Genomic DNA, 11,319 nt, shown 5'->3' on the forward strand with positions numbered 1-11,319 from the left:
AGATGTACTGAATCGGAGATGAGTTCTGCTCCTGCTTTAAGCAGCATGCTGTATGGGAGAGAACAGTAGTGGAAAGGAGGTCTGGGTTCTGGTCTTTCCTCTGCTGCTTATTCCTCTGTGCTCCCATATAAGCCCTGAATGTCTTTGAGCCACTTCTGTAAAATAAGGATAATGCTTTTGGAATTATGAAGCCCATGGAAGCTAATCATAATGACAGCAACTGCATTTCCAGCCACTACTGCCAGTGTATGTGCCAGGCATTCTGCCAAGGATTTTAAGTGCATTATTTAATCCTTACAAGGTCCAGTGATCTATTGTACAAAGAAGAAAACTGCCCCCAGTCATATAACTAATAAATGGTGAAGCTATAACTCCAGATGTATGGGATCGTAGTGACCAAACTGGCCAAGAATCCCGGTCTTCAAACAGCCTTTCTGCAGACCACTATTTCTAGATAGAACTGAAGAGATAAGGAAAGGTAACTGGCTGCAATAAAGAAGGACTAACAAAATAAGAAAGAAATTTATCACCTTAATTGAGAGCTCAGAGAAAACTTGAGTCAAAGAAGCCAAATTTAAACCAAACTGTCCTCCTTGACCTCTAAACTTCAAGCCACTTGGCTTCTCCCTCATTACACTATTATTTGTGACCCAAGGAAATTCTTTTTCACTTACAGCAAAAGGTTTATTATTAAAAAATTTAACAGTCACTGATACGGTTCAGTTGTTCAACACTCTGTGCCGTGTCTTGCTAAACTACAGCCTAGTAAATTTGCAATTACAATAATCTTTGGGTTGTTGTTTTTTAATAAATTCCTATTAATTGTAGCATTAACCCTGAGATATCATGTTTCCAGTTTGGACCTGAGCCAAGCTGGAAGAGCCATCATCTGGGGCAAGTGGCTGATGGGGAGAAAGGTGTATGGTGAACTGGTGGACTCAGGCCCATTGCTTAAATCTCAGGTTCTGCACCCCAAAGTCTAGAGCCTCAGGACACATGGGGCCCTTTGGTAGGAGTGGATGGCAAAGAAAAGCTGCCACCTTTTCTGCTACACCTTCTCCTCTACTCACATTTATGCTTTTGGCAGAGGGAGTTTATTTTTTGTCTCTGTAGCAGTGCTAGGGACTGAATCCAGGGCTTCACCCATGTTAAGCACATGTTCTACCACTGAGCTGCATTCCCAGCCCCTTGGGGGTTTTTTGTTGTTTTGGTTTTTTTTAAAGAGTAGAAACTCTTTTAAGTTTTTTATCACATCTTATATAATGTACTAATTTAATTTGATAAGTAAATTGTCAACAGCATTTAAAAATTGGTCATATAATTAGAAAGTCTATGAGCTTTGTTGATGAAATAATGATGAAGTAAGACTAGTCAAACAAGAAGAATCTTAAAGCCTAAGCGTTTTGTTTTGTTTTGTTTTTGTTTTTTCCTTTTTTTAAAATCTGTTATTGGCCTTCTTAACTGCTAGCTTTCTCTTTTTAGGCAATAATAGATAAAATTCTTTTTTAAAAAATTTAACTTGTGGGCTGGGGATGTGGCTCAAGCAGTAGCGCACTCGCCTGGCATGCGTGCGGCCCGGGTTCGATCCTCAGCACCACATACAAACAAGGATGTTGTGTCCGCCAAATACTAAAAAATAAATATTAAAATTCTCTCTCTCTCTACCTCTATCTCTCTCACTCTCTCTTTAAAAAAAAAATTAACTTGTGGGGCTAGGGTTGTGGCTCAGCAGTAGAGCACTCGCCTCATGCATGTGAGGCACTGGGTTCAATCCTCAGCACCACATATAAATAAAATAAAGGTATTGTGTCCACCTACAACTAAAGAAATATTTTTTTAAAAAAAAATTTAACTTGTACTAATGACTAATAAAGGGTCCTTCTCAAAAACCTCTTAAATATGAAAATCAGAATTGTTTCACTTAAAATATATGCATTGTTTTTACACAGAAATGCTTATAGCAATTTATTCTCTAATAATAAAAGTTTAGAAACATTCTAAATCTACAGTGAGAGAAGACAAAAAAAACCTTGGATCCTAAGAAACCAGTGTCACTGAAAACCCTCTGGACTCTGGACTGTGTCATCACTTAATAATACAGGTCCAGAATAATGGCCCACAATCATCAAGTCATCAAGAAAATGCCCATTTTGTTTAGTTCTTTTAAAATGTAAGACTTTATTTTAAAAAATAGTTAAGTTTTTCTCTCACATAGCTGAAAATCGAAAGAAAAAAATAAAATGTGATAAAATTTTAGGTATTATGTAGACTTTTTTGTTGTTTATCCAGAATACCTCATTTCCTCACCATTCATAAGAGAGAATGTTTTCTTGATAATTTTCCAATTTTTATCTGATACTGTTACCTGAGTTCTCATAAACATTCAAGGGAACAGAAGAACAATATCACAAAATTGGTATATAAGTCTCCACCTCTCAAGTTTTAGAATCCATCCACGAAGAGGGGTAGCATGGCAGCTTAGGGCTTGTGGGAAATCGAGAAGCCCTGTGTAATGGCGTTTGGCTTGTGTGCCATTTATTGGCACTTACTTAGAAAATATTAGTTGAGTTTGAATATAAAGTTCCCTGCTGGGACGCCGAGTCAGCATGGGCTCAAGGTCAGTTCCATTGTAGGTCTTCAGCTTTAAACAACCCACATGATCGCTACCTGCCTACCTTTCTCACAGGGCACATGTAAGGGTTCCAAGAGTAGCAGAGGACCTTCCACAGTGCTAGGAACATTAGCGATCTCATTCCCTTTCCTTTGTAGTTGGTGGTCCAGGTATCACACTTTATTACTTCTGTGGAATGCAGTGTTAAAGAAAGCTCTCTGGGAGGTGAAATCAGTGAAACTCTTTTCCTCTTGTGTCTTAGGCACTTCTAGGTGTGTCCAAGCTGGTTCCTGATGCTCTGCCTTTTTTCAGCCCACCAGGAGCCCAGCAGAGAAGCAGAGAGGATTCAAGGGGCTTGGGGGCAAGGGCAGGCAGAGGGAGCTATCAGGTTCTTCACTCTTCACAGCCTGGAGCACTTGAGGCCCTGGCCTCTAATCACGCCCCTGCACCCTCTGCTTGGATGTTGCAGGCTGGCCCAGCTGATGCTGCCAGCCTCCTGGGCTTGTCTGTACAGAGGAGACTCTCTGGGTGGTGCTGATGCTCTGTTTTGGTTTGATTACCTAGTCAACCAGCAAAATCGTTTAGAGAGGGACACTGTCAGCAAGTGGTAAAGCAAAAACAATAAAGCCGGCCACATGTGTAGCTTAACCAATTACTGTGAGTTTTGACAACATATTAACTGAAGACCTAGATTAAGCTGGATTTTGATTAGTTTTTTTCTGTATTTCTTGGGAACTAAAAACGGTAATTTACTGATCTTCTTGCCCAGTTTAATAAGTACCCCAGTGACCACCCCTAATTATGAAATCTCTCCTGGCACCCCACACTTAGAGTGAAGCAAGAAGGTCTCACAGGCCTGTGGTTACAAACCTCATGGTCACCTTTTCTCAAGGCTGCTTGAGTGTCTGAGGCCACAGGATTAATCCAGCATGAGAACACCTGAGAGAAGGGGGAGCAGAGAGCTCCTTTGGAGCTTGGGCTATAGACACAGGTAGAGGGACCCTAGATCCCTTCTTCTTTGTTAGTGCACTTACAGAAATTGTAATTTGAAAATGTATTACTTGAATAATTATGGATGTTATTCTCCTGCAAGACTGGAAGTTTCTTACAGTCAGAGCCTGCTGATGTGCATCCGTCTCCCTCCGCAAGGCCTAGTGCACATAGTAACTAGTTGTCAAATGTCTATGATTTCAAGTCCTGCCTCTGCTCCTGCCTAGTGCTACCCTTTTACCAACCACTTAACTATTCTGTGTATATTTCCTCGTCTGAAGAATACATGTCAAGTGGTTCTTGTGATCATGCCTCTCTCTGCCTCTCAACCCAGTCTGTGGATTTAGTTATATTAAAGCCAATTTCATTCACATATAGTAATATCTAGAACTGTTATCAATATTCTGGCAGGGGCTTAACTAACATAGTATATAATACAACCATCATTTCCAGGGTCTGGATAGTCTATTGCCATTAACTGATTATTATTTATTATTTCAGACTCAAGTATAATAATGCCTACCCTGCTTTCTTGACAGGGTTTTTACAAGGACTAAGCAAAATGATGTATGTGAAATTACTTCAGAAACTATAAAGCTTTGTATAGCTCAACAGTGATTATTATTGCTGGCTCAAAGATATCTTCCTGAGAAGTAATTCAGGCTCAAACGAAGGCACTGAAGACTGAGGACTGTAAAACATGTGTGTGGCTAGCCTTGTAAAGGAGAAGTCATCTCCCAAGTTAATTTTTCATTAAAAAGAAAGAAAGAAAAAGTCCCCTTGATGTTCTCTGCCAGTTCTTTAATGCAGAGTGGTTAGCATTTGGGTATTGGAAAGGCTGTTAATTGTCAAGTCTCGAGTCCCAGGTTTTAGTCTACTCTGTCAACTGCCTTCCTGAGTTATCAAGGGCAAGTCCTTTATCTTCTCTGCCAGATGAGGATGACTGTTCCATGAAGATAAACTAAGGATTGAATATTAAAAACAAGATATTCAGTGCCCTTCAGACATCTGTGGCATCAACTGCATCCTTCATGTGTTTTCTTTCCAGATCCAGTCAGCCAGCTCCTTCGACTGCGTCCTGGGTGTTCTAGCCCCATTCCTTCCTGGGCACTCTTCTCTTAAATATAGTGAATGTGTCTATATCCTTGAAGTTTCCCAAGGCTGGATCCAGCATTCTTCATGCTGTTTCTTGCATTGGGACAATATAAGTACTGTCTTAAGATTGATTATTATCTAGTTTTATTATCTCAAACCTAAAATATGCCGTTTCCTGTCCCTGGACCCAGAAGGCTTAAGCTGAGTGCTGAAGTAGAAAGTAACTTCTCATTTTTGTTTGTCTTCTAGTGACAGACATCACACCTCCAGCGCAATCCCTGTTCCAAAGAGACAAAGCTCCATATTTGGGGGTGCAGATGTAGGCTTCTCAGGGGGGATCCCTTCACCAGACAAAGGACATCGAAAACGGGCCAACTCAGAGAATGAGAGACTCCAGTACAAAACCCCTCCTCCCAGTTACAACTCAGCGTTAGCACAGCCTGTGACCACCATCCCTTCTGTGGGAGAGTCTGAGAGAAAGACAGCATCTCTGTCGTCCTCCTTGGACACCTCCTTGGACTTCTCCAAAGAAAACCAGAAAAAAGGAATAGATTTTCATGACAGCTTAAATGAAGACCATGTGAGTGTGACCACTAACCAGGATCGAGGAATAGCCACCTGTGGGCGTCCTACCACAGTAAATGGCACCCTGCTGCCCGGCGAGGCTGGCTCTGCCGGCGTCCAGCTTCCAGGTGAGTTCCACCCGGCCTCAGGAGCTGAGCTCTGCTGTACCGTGGAGCAGGCAGAAGAAATCATTGGGCTGGAAGCCACAGGTTTCACCTCAGGCGATCAGCTGGAAGCGTTTAACTGCATCCCAGTGGACAGTGCTGTGGCAGTAGAGTGTGACGAACAGGTCCTAGGAGAGTTCGAGGAGTTCTCCCGCAGGATCTATGCTCTCAATGAAAACGTATCCAGCTTCCGCCGGCCTCGCAGGAGTTCTGATAAGTGAAGTGAGCAGACAGACACCAGGACCAGGGCAGCATCCCTGCCCCAAATGGGAAAAGCTGCACTTACCCTTTTTAATAATTATGACACAAAGCAAATATTAATGGAGGATATTCCTCAGAGAAACAAACTTTGGGACTAGAGGAGGGACTCAGGATCATTGTATATCAATGGGCCAGGCGAAATTAGATTTTGCTTTCAGGATTTGCTTTTTAGCCCTGATGATTGTTTTAAGGCAAAAGTCACCCTCTAGTTGAACGAGCTTATAGCTCGAGTCACCTTATAGGCATTTGTCTGCTTTTCATTTACACATCTATGTAATCCTCAGAGGGAAGATGATAATATATAAGTAATATAATGAACTCACCTTTAGTTTCTCATGAGCATTTGCCCTCACCATAGTTTATAAAACTTTGGGGAAATGGAATATTCAGAAACAGCTTTCTACCATTTCTGAAGGATCTGTGGCCATCTTGTAGGTTGGTGAATAAGAAGTAGAGTGGTCTCCTTATTCCCAGGCCCCTTTGCCCATGTCCTGCCCCCAGACACCACACTCAATCTGTAGACTCCCCCACTGCCTCATCTTCACCATGGATGGGCCGTGTAGCCTGGGAACAGGTCAGGTTCACTGGTCTAAAACCCAGTAGTCTTGAGGTTCCATTTCTTCTAATCAGTCATGACCTTTCATCTCCTTTGCCACACCTTTGATTAACTTTCAAATTAGATGAGAAACTTCCTCTGAGGAACTCCCAGGGGAACCTGAAGGACCCCAAGATTACTGCAGTCAGATGGCATCCAGTTTTCTTTGACATGGGGGGAGGGGGCAAAGTTTTTATATGGGCAAGAACTAGGCGTGCATTCTGGCAGTACACCAGACAAAAATCCCTATATGTAAATCCCTTGTTAATTTATTAAATTCCAGTCAGAAGAAAGGCTTTGTAAATGACAAAATATATGTAGAGGGTCAGGCTGTCCAATATACAAACTGCAAAGCAGTTGAGATAGTTGGATTAAGTGATTAGAGAGCCATAGAGAATATTATTATTGGTATGTGTGCAATTTCATAAATATTAAATTATGTTTTGCAGTCCAATTGTCATTCCTGCATTCAAATTTCATTTGCTGTTGCTTTATACATTATGTACCCAAGGACATTGCCTCAGGGTTGCAAGCTCTTTAAGGAAAATTTATCCATATATCCATGTATTGTATAGAAAAATAAAAATTGAACTTACTTCACTCGACCTGATTTTTTTCCCCAGTTCTGAAATTCCTTTTAAATGTACGTCTCCTTATATTACATCATGACAAGACTAGCCTGAACAAGAGCCATAGCTGTCTCTAAGCTGACACTGTTGACTTCATTTGAGTTTACATTTTGTGTGTAGCAACACAGCATACTTCACAGGTATACTTTCCAATAGCTTCATTTGTCCTACATAGCAGCTTAACTCATAGGTCTCATTATGTTCACATTATGTCCAAGCATTCCTGGGCCTAGTTTTAATTCACAGCTACATTATTAAATGGACTACTTCATGTTGTTATTTTCCATGTAGAGAACTCACAGAATTAATTGTATAGCAGACAGATCCAGCTCTCATGCGATTTGATAAAGCTTGAATTTTATTAAGAAAGCCCATCTTGGGCCCAGGGTTGTGGCTCAGTGGTAGAGCACTTGCCTAGGATGCGTGAGGCACTGGGTTTAATCCCCGACACCACATAGAAATGAACAAATAAAATAAAAAGTATTGTGTCCATCTACAACTAAAAAAATATTTAAAAAAAAAAAAGAAAGAAAGAAAGCCCATCTTATCCCACATCAAGAGTGGGGCTACTTTAGAACTTGAGCAAAGGCCATCTGAGCAGGAACTTCTTTGCAGTGTGCTGTCATTCATGTTAAGAGTCAAAGAGGGTAGAGAGAGGCACCATCTTAGATAAGTGCATCATGCTATGGGGTTCTCCCATGAAGTAACATCTGCTAAGGGAAAAGCTGTTTGGAGATCAGTTTTAGTATTGAAGAGAGGAAGGTGAATCATGTCTGATTTATGATTTCTCCAGACGTGGGGCTGCTAACCTCACTAGGTGAGTTCAGTCATAGCCCCTGTGGTACCACACAGCTCGCCTCTGGCACCATCAAGCAGTAGGGCCACATACAGAGCCTCAGGACTACAGGGTTCATCTCAGATTCCACACAAACAGATAGAGCCTGGAGCTCTTCACTTTGTAGACAAGGTAGCGTGGAGCCCTGCCCTTGACTGTAATTGGATTGCACAGAACTGATCAGTAGTTGCCTATACTTTCACATGATCCATGCTGTCTACCGATGTATGCATCAAAACATCACTTAGGTTTGGATGTATTTAGTTTGGGCTTGGGGTTTTCATTTGAGATTGTTTGATGCCTGCACTTTCTGCCATGACCTGGGTAGAATCTACAGAATTACATGTCTCCAAGAATAATGGTTTGATATTTTCCCAAACTTAAGAATTCATTTTACCTCTGTTTAAAGTGGCTAAGGCCAAAAGACAAGATGATCTATCTCCTATTCATCTTTTTAATTACTCTTGTAAATCATTCAAAAAAGTAGAATTTGCTTGGAAGAGATAAGTTGAAATGGAAACTCATTATTACTTATTTCTGAACTGCTAAGAACCCCTTTGGTTTTCATATAGCTAAGATACTTTTAACAGCCAGCAAATGTTATCAAATGAATATTTGATTATGTTTTCTCTCTCCACTTCCCCTTAACCACTTTAGAAATTCCACAGATTTTTTTTCCCTCAGAATATTAGTTTTGGAAGATTGTATACCCAGCTATATTTTTTTAGCAGTTCTAATGGTGCCCATTTATCCTGACCTAACTGGTTATTTAAATAATTTTTTAAACCACCACCAATAATAAATGGCATGTGAAACTAATCTGTTGGTAATTGGAAAAAAACTGAGCGTCTGTATTTATAAAATAAAATTGATTAGTATTTATTTTGAGAGTTAAAAGTATATGTTATTTTCCTGCTATGTTTGAGTCCTGTCTTCATTGTTTTGAATTTCATATTGAAACTGGGTTAACTATTAAAATCTTGTTCTTTACACAGTCAGCCAACCATTTAGCATTTATTGAGTGCACCATGTGTGTGCGCGCACATACACACATACAGGGGACTGAGCTAAACAAAATTAATACAAATTAAGAAGCCTTGACCTCGGCCACATTCTCTTGTGGGGGGCACAGGTATATTAGCAATTACTTATAACTCCATATGATAAATTCTGTCATGGAGCTGTAGAACCTGGCTATGGAATGCAGAGAAAACTTAATTCTGGCTCAAAGAAAAGGGAAGACTCGTGGAAGTTATTTGGGTGAAAGATGTATAAAAGCGTACATTATAGAGGGGGGAGACAGAATGGGCAAAGTTCCCAGAGGCAGGGCAGGGCCACGTGTGTGTGTTTGGCAAACAGTAAGAGTTTGCTGCGTGAATTCAGTGGGCTACTATTAAGAAGTTTTGTGAGGTTTTCAAAGCAGAAGAGTAACTCAGATCCGAATTATGACTAGCAGCCCAGCCAAGGCTGGATTCCAGTGATCCTTGTTTGAGTCTGATTAATCTTTTTTTCTTTTTTATTTACTAAATAGATCTGTGTCTGGAAAAAAGTTCATCCCTGTGTCCCTCATGTTCTCGGGATACGCATAGAGTAGAGTTTGCTGGGTGGTACAGTGCAGTCAGTACCTGCTCTGTAGAAGCTGGATTCTGAATGCCCAGTGGCAACGGGCATGTCTCTGCAGCTCTGCAACTTTGAAGCTGTGACTCTCATGGAGTTATTGAGCATTTTAAGAACCCCCATTTCTTAATTTCTAAAACCTTGAGAACAACCCTGCCCTTTTCTGATTACATTAGTTTGGGGCCTGCACCATCATAGAGGCCCCTTCAGTACTGGCTTCCTTTTGTCATGTAGAGGCCACTTTACAGAGATAGTAAGGGTGCCTGAGGCTTCCTGATGGAGCTCAGGCATAGCCACTTAATCTCTCTGAATCTGGATCCTAATTTGTAAAGTAGGGCTAATACCCCAATCCTGTGAGGTGGTGAGAAGGAGCAACATTTTAATGACAGCATTTAAAGATTTTTACAAAGCACTGTGCACATTGGGAGGAGTTAGTCATTCAACAAGGATTCCTTGTGTGGGCTGCATTGGGCTTTGGTCAGGTCACTGAGGCACACACGGAGAATAGGTACCAGGGCTGACACTACTTTTCTGCAAAAGCTCTCAACAAATTGAAGTGTTTTGAGCTGTTTGATGGAGAGTGCTGTGGACATAGTGCCGAGATGTGGCCTATGCGCCTAATTAGCTTCATCCTCCTGTCTGCCGCCTGGCAGATGAGCTTGTGTGGGCCCACCTCATCAGTAAGTCTTTCTCACAGCTGTTGACTACTTCATTGCTGAATTGGTGCCCAGAGCTCTTGATTTTTTTTTTGAAGTTGATAGCTTTCTTGTTCTTTTTTTCCTCTTAGCATATCTAATTACTGTTTTGTAAGCAGACAGCTCAGCCTTGTGGATTTTAAATGAATAAAAAAAATTATGCCTATAAAATAATTCCGCACTTTTCTAGAAGCCAGCAATTCAGATAAAGAATGATCACGCATCTAAAGAAAAATGAAAAAGCCAGTTGATGAAATAGCTGCAATTGAGCTCAGGCACAGGAACATAAGGGGACAGTGGCAGGCTCACAGCCTTTGGTCTGCTGTGTGCACACCATTCTAATGAGCTCTCAGTCCTTGTTCAACTTGAGCAGCAAATTAGAAAAGCATGGAGGATTAGGGTGGGCAGAAATAGTGGATAACCTGACTGAGAAACTGCTAGGAGGCCTCAGGAAGGAAGCAGGTGTGGTGGAGGGAGATGCCCACAGGCCAGGAGGACAAGTCAGACCCCAGTCCCAGTCTGTTGCTCACTGGCTTTGTGACAGATAAGCCATTTATCTTCTCTGAGCCCATTGTCCCTCTGCAAAGTGACATCAGCCCTCGCTTAGGTTTTCCTTTGAGCCTGGACAGAGGTTCCTCTAGCCCTACAAGCAAATTTGTATTCATTCTTCAAAACCTGTCTCCGATTGCCTTGGAGTCCAGAACTTGGCAGGACAGGAGAGGGCTCTAACTTGTTGCTCTGCCTGTTTGTGAGGAATTGAGAGCTAAACCATTTGTTGGCAGGCTGCTTTTGACCAGAGGGTGTTGCAGAACCACTACCACCCTGCCATCTGCTCAAAATCCTAGACACAAGGACTTGTAAAATATGTAGCAAAAAGTAATAAAAGTAAACTTTTTTAAAAAGTCAGCTTGGCTGAGGTGGCTCAGTGGTAGAGATCCCAGCAACCCACCCCGCCTCACCAAATAAAATCCTAGCTTGCATGTGACTTCCTAAAGATAGACCCTAGTCAGCAGAAAAAAAGGTACATTAGATTTAGTTTGAAAGGAAAATACATAAAATAGTTTAAGACAGTGTATGATTCCAAATGATTAAAAGATGTTTTGATGCTTTCGGGGGTAGGCTTGTTCTTTCAAAAATTTACTTGAAAAAACTTTTTAAAAATTTATTTATAGCACCTTGGGAGGGTGAGAAAGGAGGATCGAAAGTTCAAAGCCAGCCTCAACAACTTAGCAAGGCCCTAAGCAATTTAGTGAGACCCTGTCT

General features: G+C 41.3%; 1 protein-coding gene across 3 annotated transcripts in view; it reads left to right on the forward strand.

The window, feature by feature from the left end:
- Uvrag (UV radiation resistance associated) overlaps window positions 1-6,880 on the forward strand; it is a 330,605-nt gene extending 323,725 nt beyond the window's left edge. The window contains exons 15-16 of one of the 3 annotated variants that reach the window (XM_046442008.2): window positions 829-924; window positions 4,946-6,880. In XM_046442008.2, coding sequence (XP_046297964.1) covers window positions 829-924; window positions 4,946-5,645 — 796 coding nt within the window. In that variant the 3' untranslated portion in view covers window positions 5,646-6,880. The remainder of the gene's footprint in view (window positions 1-828; window positions 925-4,945) is intronic. The other 2 variants (XM_046442007.2, XM_046442005.2) reach the window with 2 other exon arrangements.
- Window positions 6,881-11,319: the final 4,439 nt, after the last annotated feature.

Source organism: Marmota monax, unplaced genomic scaffold (genome assembly GCF_021218885.2).
Source record: "Marmota monax isolate L192 unplaced genomic scaffold, Marmota_monax_Labrador192_F-V1.1 WCK01_AAM20220418_F8-fsc00068, whole genome shotgun sequence".
Classification (NCBI taxonomy): Eukaryota; Metazoa; Chordata; class Mammalia; order Rodentia; family Sciuridae; genus Marmota; species Marmota monax.